Source organism: Lepidochelys kempii, chromosome 15, assembly GCF_965140265.1.
Source record: "Lepidochelys kempii isolate rLepKem1 chromosome 15, rLepKem1.hap2, whole genome shotgun sequence".
Taxonomy (NCBI): domain Eukaryota; kingdom Metazoa; phylum Chordata; order Testudines; family Cheloniidae; genus Lepidochelys; species Lepidochelys kempii.
In genome coordinates, this window is record NC_133270.1 from 28,922,462 (window position 1) to 28,942,929 (window position 20,468).

Sequence of the window (20,468 nt, forward strand, 5' to 3'; positions counted from 1 at the left end):
GAGCTCGCTCCACACAGCTCCGCGGCAACGGCCGTTTCCGAGTAGGCATTCACGGCCTGCTCGTGCACGTGCTCCTACAGGCACCTGTGTAGCCGCCTCGGGCCCTGAGCACGTTGGGGCCTTAGGGAAGGTCCCCTTAGCTTGGCGGGAGGGGAAGGACCCAGGCTCGGCCGCCATGTTGTGCGTGGCAACAGGCGCTGGAGCTTGGTTGGGCTTTCTGAACAGCTCGGTCCATAGCAAGTGGGTCCGGTCCTGGTGCTGCGTCCGCTGCGGAGTTCGTTGTAATAACTGAAAATGGAGTAAACCCTGTACGGGTACCATGGCGCGGGGCCCCTGCACAGGGAATTAAATACTCATTACCTCCTTTTTTATTTTATTTTATTTTATTTATTTATTTATTTTGGTAGTTATAAAGTTCCCGCAGCTGCAACACTGGCGTCACGGCATGGCAATTAAATGTAGTCATGTTTACTGTGTTTGCAAAGCTCCCCCTTGCCCACTTGGCCCCTGGCTGGGGACGCTGCACAAGAAAGTAAAATAATAACTATTTGCGAAGCTCTCCCCGTCCTGTCCAACCGCGGGTGTTCACGATGCTGTCTTAAATAGTAATGCATCATATGAAAGCACGGTCCTAGAGATGTTGGGAATGGGAACATTAATTCATCAAAAAGCTTGAGGCCGCTGTTTGCGCTCACTCCCACCAAAGCCAAATGAGGCAGCAAGTAATGGTCAAAAGAGACCAGCAAGCGAGCTATTGCGTTTAGCTTTCCTTAACTGCTGGAAATGGCCCACCTTGATTATCACTACAAGAGGTTTTCTCCCCTCCTTCTCCTGCTGATAATATTCTCCGTGCATAAATAAAGTCTGCTGCAGTTTCCACGGTATGCATCCGATGAAGTGAGCTGTAGCTCACGAAAGCTCATGCTCAAATAAATTGGTTAGTCTCTAAGGTGCCACAAGTCCTCCTTTTCTTTTTTCATCTTAAGTGATCGCTCTCCTTACAGTGTGCATGATAACACCCATTTTTTCATGTTCAGTGTGTATTTAAATCTCACTGTATTTTCCACTGAATGCATCCGATGAAGTGAGCTGTAGCTCACGAAAGCTTACGCTCAAATAAATTGGTTAGTCTCCAAGGTGCCACTAGGCCTCTTTTTCTTTACGGCTGCTACTCTGAAAGCTTTCTGAGAGTGAATCATCACTAGCTAGGTGTCAAACTGCAACCCTTTAAAGCAAATTCAGGGGGGACAAATTCAGGCTTGGGCTAAACAGCATGAGAGGCAATCCTCCGTCAGGCAGCTGTTAGGGTGAGTCCTGTAGAGGGCTCTGAACAGTAGGACAGAGACTGAAGGGAGCTCTGAAGTCACGGGGGGGGGCAGTGCCAAAAACAGGCACCGGATAAATGTCAGCACGTGTACCAACTGGAGCTTTTGCAGGGTTTGTGGCCTCAGTCCGAATTATAGTCCTCTAGCCGCCAAATACAGCCCTAATTTACATGCGCCTAGGGTGACCAGGCAGCAAGTGTGAAAAGTCGGGATAGGGGGCGGAGGGCAATAGGCACCCATGTAAGACAACGCCCCCCCCCCCAAAAAAAACCCGGGACCGTCCCTCTACAATCAGGAGACCAGGTCTCCCCACATGCATCGCTCCCTGGTGGACTGAGGCGACAGTGAACCGCCGTAGTCATCAAGCCTGGGGGGCACGAACACATGGCTCGACGGGGTGGCGGACGGCCCGCAGATGGACGCGGGTGTCTGGAGGGCGCTGGCCAGCCGGGGGGGGGGGGGCCTGCAGAGCCCTCGGTTGGTGCCTGGGTTTATCTCGTGCAGGCTTTGGGGGGGGGGGTCGCGCACGGCTCGAACCCCCCCCCCCCGGGGCAGCCAGGCCCTGAGCCGAGGTGGAGGGGCCACGTCCCCGGCTCCGGGCTGCGAACCCCGGCCCCGCGCGGCACAACGAGGCCTGGGGGCGGTGCCAGCGCCCGTGTCGGGTCACGTGGGGGCAGGGGCGTGATGTAACGCTCGCCTAACAGTGCGCGGGGGGGAGAGGGGGGGCGCCTCGCGCTGCCCCGTGACGAGAAGATGGCGGCGCTGTGGGCGACGGGGGGCCGGGCCGCTGCCGCTACCCTGCTGAGACCCGGGCCCATGGGGCTGGCGGGCCCCACCGCGGGGTATCACAAGAAGGTCGGGCAGGGGGGCAGCACTGGGGCGGGGCGGAGGGAGGGGGAGCAGCATTGGGAGTGGGAGCAGCATTGGGGAGAGGAAGGGGGCGGGACTGGGGGGAGGGGAGGAAGGGGGCGGGACTGGGGGGAAGGGAGTGGGAGCAGCATGGGGGGGAGGAAGGGGGCGGGACTGGGGGGAAGGGAGTGGGAGCAGCATGGGGGGAGGAAGGGGGCGGGACTGGGGGGAAGGGAGTGGGAGCAGCATGGGGGGAGGAAGGGGGCGGGACTGGGGGGAAGGGAGTGGGAGCAGCATTGGGGAGAGGAAGGGGGCGGGACTGGGGGGAAGGGAGTGGGAGCAGCATTGGGCGGGAGGAAGAGGGGGCGGAACTGGGGGAAGGGAGTGGGAGCAGCATTGGGTGGGAGGGAGGGGGCGGAACTGGGGGAAGGGAGTGGGAGCAGCATTGGGTGGGAGGGAGGGGGCGGAACTGGGGGAAGGGAGAGGGAGCAGCATTGGGTGGGAGGGAGGGGGCGGAACTGGGGGAAGGGAGTGGGAGCAGCATTGGGCGGGAGGAAGAGGGGGCGGGACTGGGGGAAGGGAGTGGGGGCGGGATTGGGGGGGAGGAAGGGGCTGGGGTTGGGATCCTGGGAGTTGTATGGGGACCCATGCGGGTGGGAGGCAAGAAGAGGGTCTGGCTGTTGGGGGACAAGGGTGCTTACGAACCCCCCATGCACTGGTTGAGAGCCCCTGTCCTTGAGCCTGGGTCAGCTGTGGGGGTTATCAGCTGCATATCTGGTCATGCGCTGGGCTTTGACTGATGCATGTTTTAAACCACGCGGGCTGTATGAGTACTTTCCCAGCCAGGACCCTAGACACAATAGTCATTGCAGGTAAAATTTCCTTGTAGGTGGTGGATCACTATGAGAATCCTAGAAACGTGGGCTCTCTTGATAAGAGTGCAAAGAACGTTGGCACTGGATTAGTGGGCGCTCCTGCCTGTGGAGATGTGATGAAACTACAGGTGAGCTTTCAAATACATAACAATGTCCTGCTTATTTCTGTGTGGCTAAAAAATAAAATGCTTATTTTGCTATCTAGTGACTTGAAGTTAAGCTGTATATATTTATAGCTCTAGTCACTGAGAGAGAATTCTAGTATAATTAATATTATGAATTGACCACACTGATTATGTTGACAGTCATAAGTTGTTTGCAAGAAAGAATAGCTGATGAGACAAAGTAACATTACAAAATGGAAAGCTATGGAATATGAGCTTGTTAGTCTTAAATGGAAGCCACCTAAACATGACACTTCTGTCCGAGAATTCTTATCTAATGGTATTACAAGTGGTACCTTCTGCTAAAGAGAGGTTTCTGTCTTGTTTATGCATCTGATAGCACTTCGTGAATGTTCACCGTTTCCCCTGTATTGTCGTTTTTCCCCATTGTTGTTTTTGTGGGTTCTTCACACAACATAAGGCAGGGGGAAAAAGTTAAAAAAGGAAAATGTTCTGGTAAAACCACAAAAAATAAAAGAAGGGTTCAGGGGCAGGTGTCAGACTTGCAGACTGCTTTTAACTCGCCTTTTGCAATTAAGTAGATTTTAAGTGGATTATGTTATCTGAAGACTACCAGTAATGGCAGGCTTAAACCATTAGTAAAATGACTTCCTATTTCTAGAACTAAAACGTAAATGTTTTACAATATTCCTTGCCTCAGTCATAGGCCCTATCTATCCTGCTTCACTGGACAGAAATGAGAAGGGAATCTTGCCCCTGACTTCTACATGACTAGGCTCAAATTAAACCATTATCCAGTTGAGTCCTCTTCAGTGTTATGAGTACAAGGATGTGATATAAACAGAACTGACATCATTGAAACTCTTGCAGGTTGAAGTGGATAAAAATGGAAAAATTATTGATGCAAGATTCAAAACATTTGGCTGTGGATCAGCAATTGCCTCAAGCTCATTGGCCACAGAATGGATTAAAGGAAAAACGGTAAAACTGACTTCACACCTATGAAAGAGCATATTACACAGGAGCTGGCAGCAGTTTCTAGAGGTTGCTGTTAATGCTACACCATCCATTATCAGAGACCATATGTGGAACAGTAGTCTGAAAAGCATAGTATGGAGTTTACATTTTACCTAGTGTGAATTTTTTTTCTAGAATGAGGGAGATTAAGTTCCATTTCTGGAAAGGCAGATCTTGCTTGGGTAGGTAGCTTGGGTAGCTTCAGAATGGCTATGGCTTACATTTATGTATATTCTCTTCCGCACGAGCACCATGACTTCTTCCAACAAATAAGCTCTTGTGAGATTTAGGTTTCTACCTATCCTTTTCCCATCAGTCTAAAACATCAAGTTGTCAGTCTTATACACACAGTGCCGTACAGATGTAAATGCACAAACTGCCAATATAGGTTCCTAGTAGGGTCACAGCCTAGAACACTGTGTGTGCCTTGACTTGGGTCATCTGCGACTGTTCATTTGAAAACCTTCTCCCTAAATCTGGTATTTTGGGATGGAAGGAGAATGGGAAAGATGTTGACAGGAGTGGTTGTGTCAATTTGTTTATACACCATCCTTTAAAATACTTCTGCACTATCATGGAGTATAACGAAATAATTCTTCCTACATTTCTCTGAACCCCCATCCTGAAGGCTAGTCCTCAAAACACCCCTTTCACAAATCTGTGGAGTATGTACACTACCTCAGATGGTTAGGTGTTTGGTGACAAGCAGTCAATCTTATATTAACAGGTTTATAAATTTCAGGTTGATGAAGCCTTGAAGATCAGAAATACTGATATTGCTAAAGAACTCTGCCTTCCTCCAGTTAAACTACACTGTTCTAGTAAGTCACAAGTTAAATACAGGTTGTTTAAACACTGAACTATTCTAAAAATCTATGTTGTCTGACACAGCCCGGAAACATGGTACAACTTACTGCAATTTGACTCTAGCTCTTATTATTGAGGTTTCTAGGTATTTGCAGAGGACTTACATGGGTGCATCAGGATGTACATAGTGTTACCTGTCTTTTGAGTCTGCCATAAGTTCTCCCAAGTCAAGTGCCCAGTTCTAATGATCTCTTTTTAAAGGTGACCTGCAAAAGAAACAAATCAGAGTTTGGCTGCTTTAGGATGTTCCATGAAGGCCTAGAAGACATTCTGCTTTTATTTTTACATTAGAAACCAGCTCTTTCATCTAGAGGAGTCTCTGGTGACTAGAGAACTAGTGAAGTAACATCAAAGAGCCAAAATTGAAACCTGAGCCTTTAATCAGAAGGAGTCTTGTCTGACCAGTTTTCCTTTCTCCAAAATATTAGTCATGGACTTAAAACATTCAGTACCCCTTCCCCCTCAATGTAAGTGTAAGTTCAGAAACAAATGATTACCAGAGTTGACATTTCTGATGCTAGTATGGCAAAGCAGAAAAGATGGCATAGGCTCTGTTTTAAAAAAAAACTCCTTTGTTGGCTCCCTTGAAAGGAACATAACACAGATTAAGGATGTTGAATGAGATACATGTGCAGTTGGTTGGCAAATGGGGGAAAGGGGAGTGTCTGTCTAAAACTTCAGTTAATTCCTCAGAAAATGAAGAGGATTTCCTCAGCTAGGGAATAGTGCAGGCAGGAGCCAGGGCAAGCTTCGCTGTAGAAACACTTCTCATGTATCTCAGTTGTGACCTGCAAGAAGATCTAGCCTTCTCTATTGTACTAGTGTCCCTGCTGTATAGTCTTACAGTGTATCTGACCCCCCCCCAAAAAAAAATTTTTTAAGAAAGTGGATCATTCCGTCCATCCACCCCCCACACACACACTTACAAACAGGTTTCAAAGTGCTTGTTCTCTCTTTTGCTTTTCAGTGCTAGCTGAAGATGCAATCAAGGCTGCTCTGGCAGATTACAAGTTGAAACAGAATCCTAAGAAAGAAGAGCCAGAGAAGAAAGCAGCCAAAGCCTAAAACTGTATGAGACTGTAAAGCTTGCTTTCATTCCACTTAAATTTACAGTGCAATTAGTTGAGATGTTAGAGATGAGAACCAGTGCAGTACTAAATGAAGCTGTAAGATACGCACATAAGAGACGCACAACGTTCACTGTTCCACGTGTATTAAGCCACCGTTGTGGTGCTCTAATTACTGGAATTTTGAGCTTAATATGAAGTCATCTCTGCTGAAATAAGTGTACAGGTGAGGGAGACAGAGTTCTGAGTGTGACAGTTGAGTTTTCAGCAATGAAAATCCTGGGATTTCAAATGTTGAAAGGGCTAAAATGCATAAACTAAATTTATAGTTTTGCTTAAAGTTTTGTATAGAGATGGGTTATATTGGAAAGTGTTTTGCCTTGATCTAAATATTTAATATACTATGTACCGCATATGCAATAAAACTGACTCTGCAATTTCCTGCGTAAACAATCTATGACCATTCCTGTTGGGTACAGTTGTGTTGGAAGTCCATTTCATTCTGACTCTTCGGGGCATTCGTATATCCACCCTGCAATTCGGTTCCTAGCATTTCAAAACTTGGAACATATCTGTTTAGAGGCTACTTTAAAAACACCCCTGTTTCATCCTATAGCATTTAACAACCGAAAACTAAATTGAAAGAGCAGGTAATGGCCACTAGAAGGCAGTACGTTCATGAGCTGTTAAGAATAGGCAGGTACAATATACTGATTTTCCAGCTCAAGTACCACTTTCACCATCAGCCTATACAGTAGTTTAAATAAAGGGTACCAAATGTGACAGAGGTGGACCTTTCAACACTAGGTCACTACCAAGTTTGGGTCCCTCCTATTAATGTGGATTCATGTCTGAGTTTGTGAGACATTCTTGTTTGGGATCATAGGGCTGTTGCTTCTAGCCTATAATGTTTCCTGATCTAAATGTAGGGAATAAACAGAACTCTCCATATTGTTCCCATTTCCTATCATTAAAGTTCTCAAAGGGCTTGATAAAGTCCAATTGAAACCGACAGGTTTCAGAAACAGGGTACTACAACTGACTTCAAGAAAACACTTAACTACCTAGGTTTCAGAGTAGCAGCTGTGTTAGTCTGTATCCGCAAAAAGAAAAGGAGTACTTGTGGCACCTTAGAGACTAACAAATTTGTCAAACAAATTTGTTCGTCTCTAAGGTGCCACAAGTACTCCTTTTCCTTTTGCGGATACAGACTATCTAGGACTTTCATAGCTTCTGACTCTCAAATGGAAAGCTAGCCACCCTGCCCCTTTGCACCTTCCTTCTTGGATGAAAATCTGATGGAGGAAAAGCAGTCTAGTTTGTAAAGGCTTGACTTTGCTATATACACAATGAGTGTCTCCTGCTGGTATCAGTGGCCACAGTACAATGTCCGTTTGTGTAAAACTGGCTTGCATGTGGTGAGTTCCTCAATGCTGCCTTTCATACTGGATACAGGAAGGGATCCTCCATTAACTATTTGTTTATTACAATGGGACCCAGGACCCTATTTTGCTAGGCTCTGTACAAACTTCAAGTTTTGCCCGCAAAGTATTGGATGGACAACAAAGGGATATAGTTAGGGGGAAACAAGCAAACAGTGAGACAGTAGTGGTCAACATGATTTGCAGTGGTACCGGTGAGTTGAGCGGTATTTTTTTTATATAGGCATTATGGCTGAGGAGGGAGTTGAAGAATGAAGTACTTGTGTGGAAGTTTAGAGGGAGTTGTTCCCACACACAAGGGCCAGTATGGAAGAAAGCATGAAGGTGCTTGTTTGGAAAACTTAACAAGTGGGCAAAGGGGACAGGAGTTGACATTTTGATAGCAAATGAGAGAGAGTAGCTGGGAGCAGGAGGGGAGACTATAATAGAGCAAGGGGAGAGCAGTATTTTGAAAGGCTTAGCAATGGGCTGGGAGAATGATCTTATGCAGTGTACAACATATAGCTATATTATACAATCTCTACAAAATGGGAACATCTTTCCTCTTCTAAAACAAACTCACTGGCAAAGATGCACTTTTTGATAGGCTTTTAACTTGCATTAGATAGCACTGTTCATCTTGTAGGATACCATAGAGCTTCAGCATAACTAGTCCAGAAACTTATAGAAGGTGCTGTTTCATCCCCTGCAAGTCTTCATTTTCAGAGTGACACCTAATTATAGAATTCCTGCTCACTGGTATTAGAGATCTGCTCAACTAGATCTTGTATTGTTTTAAAACCCCAACTCCTAGAAATCTATTACATGTAAAACAACTACATTAATGTTGCAAAGTCCACCAATCAAAAGATAGGAAATGCCAGAGTTAAAGTTGCCTATAGAATCTTAATTCATCCCCCATAGGCGTTACAGCCTAATTACATTATCACTCAAGTCCTAGGTAACTCACACTGGACACTCAAAATTAGCAGATACTTTTAACTTTATTCTTTTTGCCTCTGTTCCCCTACTGTAAAACTGGGACAACGCCCCCTCTTACAGAGTGTTATAACAATAAATTTGTATTTGCAAAGCACTCAACTACTAGAGTGATGAGGCTGTAGGAAAGCCCATAATAAAGTTGATTCTCTCTGCAGAGCAGGGTGGGAACAGTGAGCAGTAAGTAAAGCATGAGGCCGCACCCTGACCAACAAAATATTGAATAGATGCTCATTAAGTGAGCACCATCCATCCCATGCACTGAATGAGGCAAGGGGCTTGTAGGGGAAAAAAGTCTGTGATCATGTAGTAAAATGTATCATCATGTGTCAGCACAAGGAGGCTGAATTAAGGTTGCAGAGGCTCTGCAGCAGCCCACCTGGTTGGGAGCTTGGGAATGGGGACTCCCAGGCTTCTCAGCCTCTGGGTGGTGGGCTGCTGGTTACCTAGGACTCTCCCACCTGGTGGGGAAGTGGGCAGACCAGTTCCCCAGCTGCCTCCCTCTGCAGGCTGCCCTGCACCCTGGGCCGACAGATGGGGCCGTGAAACTGGCCAGCCCAGCCCTGGGCTCTAGGGTTTGCTGGCTGGCTGTTGACATGGCACCTGACATTTTTCCAGAAATGTCCTTTGGGGTTGTTTGTTAGTTTTTTTAAAAAGTTTCCTTCCCTCAGAAGATGTTGAGTTTCTAACTTTTCATTCAGATTTAGAAATGCAAAATTTTTCACAGGAAGGAAGTTCTGGTTCCCTCCCATCTGAAAAAGGCAAATTAAAAACACATTAATAACTCCTTGTTTGGTGGGGTCTTGTCTCATGAGTTTTGAGTACTGGAAGCTGGTGTTACTCCATCCGCTTTGTAAGCCTGTGTTAGGAGGGGAACAATATGTTTGTCTATAGCAGTGATTCCCAAACTTTAACAGCCTGCTAACCCCTTTCGCTAAATTGTGAAATCTCATGAACCCCCTCCTAAAATGAATATTTCCAGGGATTTAAGTTTAAATTCACTCCACACTCTGTGGGGCTCCTGCTGCTGGACCCCATTGACCGCTCTAGTCAACTGAGCTCCGGCTGCAGGTCCCGCTGACCATCTGGGCTCAGGCTGTCCAACTCCCCTGCCCCGCTCTCCCTGGGGCTCGGGCTGCGAGCCCCATGCAGAGCCCCAGGGTTCGGGCGGGCAGCTCCCCTGCTGACGATAGGGCTCAGGCTGCTAGTGCCAACTCCCCTGCCCCGCTCTCCCTGGGGCTCGGGCTGCGAGCCCCATGCAGAGCCCCGGGGTTCGGGCGGGCAGCTCCCCCGCTGACGATAGGGCTCAGGCTCTCCCTGGGGCTCGGGCTGTCTGCCCTGCAACCAGGTCCCACCTGCTGTCTCCAATGCCCGGGGTCCTCTGGCCATCAGTGAATTTTTTCTGGCAAATCCCAGTTTGGGAACCACTGGTCTATCGGCAGCGGTACATCAAGAAAAAGGTGGGCTTTAGTATCAAATATTACACATCCCCTCCTTTCCGTAGGAAGGGAGCGGGGCACTGGGCCGTTCCTTCTCCGGGCTAATGCAGAAGAAGGTGCTGGCCCTTTAGTCCTGCAGGGGCTGAGGCTTTTCATGGGGGAAAACGGGAGAGAAAGCCGCTTAGAGGGAGGACCCTAGGAGGCGAGATCCACCCAACCCACCCCAGCTCCAGTAGGCTGGTGTTGACTAGGTCAGAGTCTGCACCACTGGTCCTGCCCACATGAGGGAGGCATGTGCAGGATTCCAGCATGTGGGGGCTCCACACCGAGCCCACCCATGGCTCCGGCATGGGAGGGGTGTGGCCTGCCTCTGCTAGGCTGGATATCAGTGATGCTGGAACAATTTTTATAGGGTCCTGAAGGGTGGAAACCATGTATTCGGGTTATCACTGCTTCAAGCCAGGAGGTGCAGCACCACCCTCAGCATCTCTAGTTCCCGCACTTATAGTGGCTGGGCCCCTGGCTGGGCTATGTTAGTGCTGGCAGGGTGTGCACTGGGGTCCCTCCCACCCAGACCCAGTCGGTTGTACCTCTGCGTGGCACAGCCAGGGCCTGGCCACAGACAGCTCTCCCAGGGCCCGTTCCTTTGAGGGGGCAGGGACCTCCAGAGTCTCTCAAGCTGCAAATGCACCGCACACACTATTTTAACAGCCTGGCCTCCTGGCTTCCCCCTCTGGCTTCCGCTTGGTGCAGTGGTTTGCAGCGTGTGGCTGAAGAAAGCTGTAGCCAATGGAGTATCATAGCAAACACTGCCACATGGCTTCCCTGAGCCCTTCTGTTGATTCACTTTTCCCGACCTCCCTATGAAATAAGCACATGGGAATTATTTGGCAGGTTTTTGGGGGTGGGTGTGCAGTATTGGCAGCCCCAGCTGTTCAGAAATCGTGCGTCATCCCCAAATTCATAAAATTGGCTCCAAAAAAATCAAACGTTTAAATGTTCTGTTGAGTTTTTCAGCCTGCCTTTTGATTATTTAACTCCCCCTGCCATCCACCACCCCAACTATGTGTATGACTGACAATCTGCATCGTCAACTCTTCCAAATGTACGGGGAACGGGGATTTTGGCCCCTGGTTCGGGAGCTCCTAGTGCTGCCTGACGGCACAGAGCATCCAGCTTACCCCAAAATTCCAATTAATTGTATGCCTCCTACCCCCACATCTGCCCATCCCTCAGCCCAGCAAATAATTCTGCTGCCCTCACCCCCCTAATATTGGTTCTTCCCCTGCCTCAGTTCTCCACATCATTCTGCCCTCAGCCCCCATTCTCCCACTCATCACTTCTCCCCCCAACATCAATTCTGCCCCCTAGCCCCTTACCCGCCCTTCACCCACATCAGTTCTCACCCCAGTGTCAATTCTGGTCCCCAGCCCCCCACATCAGTTCTCCCAATAGGATTGCCAACCCTCCAGGATTGGCCTGGAGCCTCCCAGAATCAGCATCGATCTCCTGGTGATTGACTAGTGAAAGCAATCCAAGAGATTTTAATAGGAGATTTTAAGAAAATGACATTACGTCGGGGGGGGGGGGGGGGGGAAGAGTCTCCCAGAATAATTTCAGTCAGAGTTGGCAATCCTATCCCCTACACACACCCAGCCCACTACATCAATTCTGCCTCCCCGCACCAAGCCCAACAGATCAATTCGTCTCCTATACATCAATACCATCCCCGCAGGCACCATTTAAATTTGCCCCCATGCCCCACATCTGACTCTCCTCCAGGCCCCAAGGTCAATTCTGCCCCACATCAATTCGCCTCTCCCCCAGATCTGCCATCTGCCTGTCCCTCCAACCCCCAACGTTAGTCCTGCCCTCTCCTCCCAGTCTCCCAAGTGCAACCAGCTCTGGGGGGTGAGTGCCCTAAGCCGGCCCAGGGGCAGTACTTTCCTCAGCTCAGTTGAGCAACACCTTAAAGCTGAACGGGGCTGATGTCCAAGGTTTGAATGCTGAGGATCCCAACCTACGCTCTGGGAGAGAAGAGCTGTCTTCACCCCACCCACAGGGGCAGGCCAGACCCATGAGGATAATCTCCAAATCGGCTCCAATTAATTCTGTGGGGCGCCATCCATTGGCAGCACAACTGGGCCAATCCCATTTATACCGGCTGGCAGAGGTGCTCCAGCAGGTGTGTCCATGGCTCCCCCTCGGCATGGCAGCACACGCAGGGATCGCACTGCAGGGGACTGGAATAGCAACATGCAGGCTTCACCCTCGAACCCATGTAAGGGAAGCTGGGAGCCAGCATACAGACATTTTCAAGCACCTTCATGCTATCAACTGAGGCTGCCCTGGGGGTAGGGGCAAAACTCTGAAGCAGGCTCAGCAAATCCCCCATCCCCCTGTTGCATTCACGGTACAGACAGCCCAAAGGTGTTTCCCCTACCATCCATCCCTGCGTGAGTTTCCCTGTGACCTTAGCAAGTCAGTTCGGTGCAGGTTTGGGGACGGGAACGGGCTGGGGACGATGGAGCACTTTCAGGCCCAGTGCCGTAGCTACAGGTCCCCTCACTTCCCCTCCCCAGGACCAGCTGGCCCCTTCCCCACTTGTATGTGACAACACTCCCCAATGTATCATGGTGATTCTGGCCCCTGTTGCAGGCGCTCTCAGCCCCAACTGACCATGCCCCATTCTGCTCCCAGTTTCCCATGGAGTCTGACCCTTTCCCTCCACCTCTGCTCCCCTTTTAGCTCTTGGTGCTCTTTATCCTCCTCCCCATCTTCCCAGTCTGGGTGTTGCAGGGAGGCAAGGGAAGGGCCAGAGGAAATGTCCTGTCCACATTGCTCACAGGCCAGGTAGAGACTGGCAGCAGCTATGATTGGTTGCTCTTTCCGAGGAGGCGGGGAATTGGGAAAAGCAGCCAATCAGAGGAGACTGAATTACCAGCCTGCATCGCATGACTGGCATAGAAATCGCAAGAGCTGACAGCACTGCACCTGTGTTGTATTTTAAAAGACTGGTTGCAGGTTTGAGATGCACATGGGCCCTGCAGCACTTGAAATAATTCATTGCTAGCTCCAGTTTCCAACAGAAAAGTCTTTACAGCTACTACAGAGCAGGTCACTTCTCAGGGTCTAGGGACAGCATCACCTGCAAGTCAAAACGTAGTTCCCATTGCAAGAGGATCTGGCGCTGTCACCTCGCACGGTTTTATCTCCAGCTGTGTAATAATTGGTGTTTTGCTTAAATCCCCAGTTGCTGGAATCAGGAGAATCTCAGTTTCATTTTTTTCAAAGTCAAGATTCTAGCCCGCGAGGTTGCAGAGAAGAGCTTCATAATCATGAAGCAAGTGCACCATAAAGGTTTGAAAACCAGAAGGCAATTTAAAAAGCCCAGTTAGTATTGGGTGCCTTAGGGGTGCCTGACTCATGATATTTGAATGGTTGGGGTTTGCAGTATTATAAAACCCTCCTGACAATAATAATAATAATAAAAAATGTAAATCCCTTCTAAGAAATAAACCCACAAAAGCAAAGAGATTCTGAGCTAAAAGTCTCTGTAGCCTCCAGAACTTGGGCCTAGTGAAGGAAGCATGATATGTGTCTAGAGATCCCACGTTTGTTCATTCTCCCCTTCACTCTCCTGCCAATGCCCTGCAAAGTCCTGGGACAGGCCAAGCCTCCTCTAACTGAGCATACACAAGCTTTGGCCAGAGGGAGTCACTCACTGCTCCCTGCACCTCCTTCCTTCAGCATTCAACGAGCTGCCTCCACAGTGCTCCTAACCCGTGGTGACTCGCAGAAGGGACTGGGCTTAGAATCAAACTCAGTTCTGGTCAGGGGCAGGTGTCCCATTACCACGACTCTGCTGTGGTGTCTGTCGTACGCAACATTTGCCCCTTATCATTGGAGATTTCTTGTGGGCAGTGTAGCAGTGAGGCAGCTAGCAGTGTAGATGGGACGTATTAGCAGTGCTGGGACTCCTTCCTCCTGAGTCTCTGTCCCGACAGTTTCCTAAAGCTCTGGCAGATGGTTTAAAACACCCTGCTGAGAGCCCTTTAGCCACCCTGAAGGGGCCTGTCCTTCCTCTGGTTCAGTTGTTATGTAGGCACAGCATTATTCTGATCGTGACTCCATAGTTTGGGTTGTGTTCTAAAATGGAGCATAAATGCCTGCTTCTCTCTGACAGCAGGACGACACTGGTGTGGAATTTCACATAGGGTTAGTTTTTATCCCCTTTGGCGTTTCTGAGGAGTTTTCAGTTTGGTTTCTCTTCATACATTTTTTAAAAGAAAGTCTTTGAAATTGGTCCCTGGCTCAGATTTTTGCTTTGCAGCCCCACTTTTCATTGTTGACTGCCATCCCTTTAAAAAACTTCCTCTCTCCAAACAAAATTTAGCAGAAAGGTGGATCCTGAGTAGTTTTGTTTGTATGTTTGCACTGTGGGATTTAGGGTCATTTTTAGCCGCTATCTATATTATAACCGAAAGCATATGCCTTGTGCTTGTTAGGAACCAGGTATGCATGAACTTGAGTGACTGGTGCTGGATTCATCAAACCTGACTGTGACTGATGGGGGCTCTCTATTCATTTCTGTGCATCATGGAGAGGGCTGTTTATCTTGCCCCATACCTACAAGGTCCAGGAATTTGGGGTTCACCAACCCATCTAGTGGACCCCACTAGCCACTGAAAGGGACAGTAGGTCCATCCAGCAAAGACGATGGAGAGGGAAACCACCAGGTGGGAATGGAGAAGGATTTTATGAGGACACGGCCCTATGAAACCTGGTGGATCCTCTGAAGGTTCGGATAATCATCTAAGCTCTGAATCTCCTGGGATTCTTCCACTACTGGAATTATATGGAATCTGGTTCTGAAGAAGGGGTTTGGGTTGCTAGTTTTACACGTAGTGTGCCGTAGAATTTTGCCATTTACTTTAGTAGGAGAAGGAACAGGCCCTTACTGAAGACGGGTGCTGTATGAATTGCAGAGAGGTGCAAGATGCAAAGGCACTAGCCGGGGTTACAGTGAAACTAAGCCTTGTCTCAACGCATTTATCAAAGCCCTCCAGTTCCAACGCAGGGGGAAACCACACATAAATATCGAGCAATGGCCGTTAATCCGTATCCCAGAGCACATAAAACTTACCGAAAAGCTGAGTGCAGCTCCGTTGCCTTTTGCCAGACCTTGTTTATATGCTGTGTCCATTAGCAAATGTTTCATCTTTCACTTCCACTCTGTGTCATCAAAGCAGTGAGCTGATATATGGAACTGAACTGCATTCTGTACTGCCAGATTTCCTCAAGGTAACTGGTTAATTAAAACAAAAAACAACAAAAAAAAGAAAAACGAGGCACTTTATGTGCAAAGGGCTGCTGGGTTTCTTTGCAGTTTATCTGGTCCCCCTTGATGTGTCATCAGCCTTTGATCATTTCTACAAGATCGAACACCGTGCCCTGGGCACAGGTTCCAATCCTTTCCTTCTCTTGCGCGCACGTATTGCCTCATAGCGTTTGATGCTGGAGTGTGCTTTCTATTGTGAAGGGTTCAAATTGCTTAAAGCCAGCTTTTCCCTCTTTTGTCTAGGTCACCAGCGTCCAGGGGGTCACAGCCCAAATCCCCCCTGGACAAAAAATAAATAAATCAGCTAGTGGCTTATAACACCCAAGACCCACATCTAACCCTCCCTCAATCCAAACTCCCAGCATTCTGCCAGCCTCACCCAAAATCCATCTCCCACTCACTCCTCACACATTCAGAACAAAGCAGGTGAAAAGGATTGTAGGTTATGGGTGCAAATTGTTGTGGGATCTGACCACAAAGAATTGTGGGAGTGGGGTAATCAGGTCACTAAACCGAGACCAGGTTTAGGGTCACTGGAGGGGAGAGTCTGAGCACTCCCATATTAGAGGGGAAGCAACTGTAAACTAATGATAGAAATGCACTGAAAGGAGCGAGGCCTATGGCAGAACTGAGCGTTGAATGGTGGGGGAGAACTCCGAGTTGTAGCAAAGGCCTTGGAATAAAACACAGAGAATGTAGAGAGGCAGGGAAGGTGGGTCAGTGGAGGGAGCGTGTGGAAGTGGCCCTGTTCTGGTTCCGTTGGCCGGGCACACAGGAGGTGTATTAAGAGCATTTTGACTATTAATTTGATTGTGGTGCAGCTGTTTATTAAAGTGACCACAATTGCTTCAGAATGGCTCTATTTAAACCACAGGTGTGACAGGGAATGTTTAAAACCAAGGGAACGCTTCAGAAAGCCATGTCATCCCAGCTAGGAGAGAGGTTCTGATGCGATGGTTCAATCCAGCAAGGAAGAACAACGGGAAAGGTTTGTGGGTGCCCCGGCAAACGTGCCTAGCCACATGCACGTGCCCCTACAGGCACAGCCTCACACACAGGCATGTACACATGGCCCACATGCCAGCATGCACTTCCCCCATACCTACACACATTCACAGATGTGTCCACCCCTCATACGCTGCCCCCACCCCACACTCTCCTAGCGAGGGGCCAACCAGGGGAGCTTCTGAGTTTTGCAACAGCTTGGTTAAGACTCCAGGGTTTAGTAAGGAGCTACTTCTTTGCAGAGCTAAAAGGACTTTAAAAAACTCCCCTGTATTTATAACACCTTAGTTGACTCATGAATATCCCCTACTTCTTTTGTGCTTTTCCATGTGACAAAGATTGCAGTTGCCTTCCAGCTACACACACACGCTTTGGATAGAGCAGGAACTGCTGGGCTCAGGTGTGGATTATGTTCTTGTTTTGCCCCCTTGACCAGCTCTGCTGAGGTCTTATTTGCAGTCATTATTGTCCACAGCTGAAGACTATAGTAATTAGAGGTGGAAGAGGCTTATTACATCCCATCTAGCCCACCTCCTGGAGAGAGGGTGGGAACTCAGGATGTCCCTTACTCTCCAGGGATCTGTGCAATCTAGTTCAGACATTCAAAGCATCGGAGCTCCCCCTCTTCTTCACTTGAGAGATGATCCCACTGTCCATGGAGTTCATCCTGATCTTTCCATCCAAGGTTTTAGTCATTTCATCCACTACACTTAGGGGTACAACCCTCAATAAATTTCCCCTTCCCTTATCCTTCCTCTGAGATTTACACCATACTCCAGCTGACAGGGTACTCCAAGACACTCCAAACTCTGTATGTTTTGAATCCAGCTCCAGACATCCTTGCTGATTTCCATCTCTGCAGTGAGGCCAAAGAAAGCCCCAGCTCCAGATACTCCTGCAAGCCACAAAGGGAGGTGTTTGGATCCAGCTCTTAACGTTTGACATCAGCTGGTGGAATGCTTGGCCCTGGGGTAGAGCCTGAGGCCCAGATCTCCTAACCTATGGAAGCCAGGCACCTAAATACCTCTGAGGATCTGGGCCTGAGCCCTTAAGGTCCAGTCCTGCCATGCTCTCCCCATTCATAGCTCTCTGTAGGATCAGGGAGTTGGATCATCAGGTCAGGAGTGGTTGCAGCAAAACTGCAGGTGAAGGAGGCTGTAGGTGTGGGCTGAGAGGGGGCCCTGACCGCAGGGGTCCCCCAGGAACACAATAAACGTGCCGAGGGCCAATCTCTGCTGTTCTACAGCTGTGAATCCCTCATACCAGCGAAGCCAGTGGGGGATTCACACAGGTGAAATGGAGAGCAGAACAACTACCTGAAAGGGGGTTCCAAAGAGGATGGCTCTAGACTGTTCTCAATGGTAGCAGATGACAGAACGAGGAGTAATGGTCTCAAGTTGCAGTGGGGGAGGTTTAGATTGGATATTAGGAAAAACTTTTTCACTAAGAGGGTGGTGAAACACTGGAATGCGTTACCTAGGGAGGTGGTAGAATCTCCTTCCTTAGAGGTTTTTAAGGTCAGGCTTGACAAAGCCCCGGCTGGGATGATTTAACTGGGAATTGGTCCTGCTTCGAGCAGGGGGTTGGACTAGATGACCTTCAGGGGTCCCTTCCAACCCTGATATTCTATGATTCTATGATTGCCCAAAATCTGGAGAGTAGAAAAAGTGCTGATTTGCTTGTACCCTTTATCTCAGCCTTGCTGGCTCACTCTTTAATTGGGCAGCTGCTGCAGCGACACCGGGACTGAAATAGAGAGAAATCCATTTGAAAATCTCTCTAAGGTGCCATAAGTCCTCCTGTTCTTTTTGCGAATACAGACTAACACGGCTGCTCCTCTAAAACCTGTCGTCTTCCAAGAACGAGTCCTGTCTTACTGCAGTGACTGATCCCCATTCACGCTCCCCTTGCCCTCTAGCATTACTAGCCTGCAGAGAACCAGGCTAAAAGCAAAGGAAATCAGTCCTAAGGCCTTTCAGCTGTTCCCACTCAGCTCTTTCCTATGGCCAGAGCTATGCCAGCTATTTCCTGTTTTAATCCCAAGGGAGAAACATATTTAAGGCGGCTTTTTCCAGACGTGGCACTGAGACATTCTGAGGTTTAAGCAGAAGTCGCCACTAAAATTGTTTGCTACTATTTAGGATGTCTAGGAGAGCTGGACAGATAATGAATCACAAGGGATGGGTGGGGTGGCAGTTGGTAGGCAGATTGCCTGATGTGGTGTAGCCAGGCATATATTTGTATGCAATGTATGCACAAAATCTTGAGCCTTGCTCTTGGTTGGGACTGTGACACTAGTAAACCAAGTGCCAGCTCTGGCCAAGGGCATAGGCATTAGCTAAGAACTGGCAAACTCATAGCTGGAAACCAAACCAGCTCACCTCTAGATTAGTTTTGTTCAAAATAGGTGTTAGTCTTATGAGAAAGTATTTAGACTCTATGAAATGTGTGTAAATTGCTGCGTGCATTAATCTCACTTGTAATGCCTATATTCCACGCTATAAGGAAATATGTTGGTTTTGATTTATAACTTTGAAAATGTTTGCTCTGCACTTGTGAATCCAGGAATGGGAATTACCCCTTTCCCCCCATCATAAAACAAAAACTTTGTTAATTGCCCCATCCACCCATGGAGAAGTATGTGCAGAAGGCCTTGTCCTATTGATCTGACTGCCGGAAGAGGGACATAAAAATAGTTGACATGAAGATTTTTCCTCTCTATACTGTTTGAACTCTCACAGGGCCAAAGATATTGAACTAAGGCAGAGAACCCCTGGGGTTACCCATGGGTCTGTCCTGAAAGACATTTTGAATTGACAGATTACCATGTCTCTGTCATCTTTAGGAACCTTAGATGGTAACTCCTTTGTGTATATGTTTGCTACTTTAACCTGTAAAAAACTCTCATTTCTTTTTCCTAGTTAGTAACCCTTTAGATAGTTTATTACAGGATTGGCTTGTTGTCTTTGGTGTAAGATCTAGGGTACCAATTGGTCTGGGTAAGTGACTGGTCTCCTGGGACTGGAAGCAATCTGAATATTTAGTGATTTTTGGTGTAAATGACCAATTAGGCTTGAATAAAGACTGGGAGTGGATGTGTCATTACACAAAGTAAAACTATTTCCCCATGTTTATTTCCCCCCCCCCCCCCGTTCCTCACACATTCTTGTCAACTGCTGGAAATGGCCCACCTTGATTATCACTACAAAAGGTTGTTTGGTTTTTTTGTTTGTTTCCTCTCTCCTGCTGGTAATGCTCGCCTTACCTGATCGCTCTCATTACAGTGTGTATGGTAACACCCATTGGTTCATGTTCTCTATGTATATAAATCTCCCCCTGTATTTTCCACTGAATGCATCCGATGAAGTGAGCTGTAGCTCATGAAAGCTTATGCTCAAAAAAATTTGTTAGTCTTTAAGGTGCCACAAGTCCTCCTGTTCTATTTGTCACTAAGTCCAGCGTGCCTGGGTGGCAAGATAGACTGGAGAGTCTAAGGGAACGGTCTGCGACTCCCTGGTAGGACTGTTATGTGTACGACTGGAGCGCTTTACTGGCTTGGTGAAATTTCACTACAGAACATACCGCCAGTGGAGGTGTCTGCCCTGTTTCTGTCCGTCCGCCCTGAGGTAGGCACTCATGGTTGTGAACTACTCCAGACAGTATGACAAGGGCTCTTAGCAGCCCCATAAAACAAACATACAATTACCAAACTAACAAGTCACCCTCCTCATCTTCAAGGCCACAGAAACAAAACAAATCTGCATAGAAAATTTCTTTATTAATAATGGTAGAAAAGGGAGGTAAGAAAAAAAACAAATAAAATTGCAAACAGGAATTTTCTTGTTTAAGAAATCAGTGGAATGTTGGCATAAAAATTAAACGCTAACTTCTTAGCATTAGATTTCGCTTTCTCCGCCCTCCATTACCTAGTATCTTTAGTCAAGTTGTTATGATTGTGTTGTTTTTTTAAATGGAAACCCTGAGTAAAATATATTTCTTTGAGTCATATTAACATCTTTATGGAACAGTTAATCAGTGGATATAAAGAAGCTTACTCTTTTTAATCTATACTTAATTATTATTATTATACACTGCAACAAAATATGGAGGCCAAAGAAAACAACTGTAAAAGTCTATC

At 47.9% G+C, this 20,468-nt stretch overlaps 1 protein-coding gene across 1 annotated transcript; it reads left to right on the forward strand.

Moving 5' to 3' along the window:
• The first annotated feature begins 2,037 nt into the window (after positions 1–2,037).
• ISCU (iron-sulfur cluster assembly enzyme) lies at positions 2,038–6,562 on the forward strand. The gene is made up of 5 exons (XM_073312753.1): positions 2,038–2,180; positions 3,064–3,177; positions 4,045–4,155; positions 4,934–5,012; positions 6,026–6,562. The coding sequence occupies exons 1-5, from the start codon at positions 2,079–2,081 to the stop codon at positions 6,121–6,123; spliced, it is 504 nt and encodes a 167-aa protein (XP_073168854.1). The 5' UTR covers positions 2,038–2,078; the 3' UTR covers positions 6,124–6,562.
• The last annotated feature ends 13,906 nt before the right edge of the window (positions 6,563–20,468 follow it).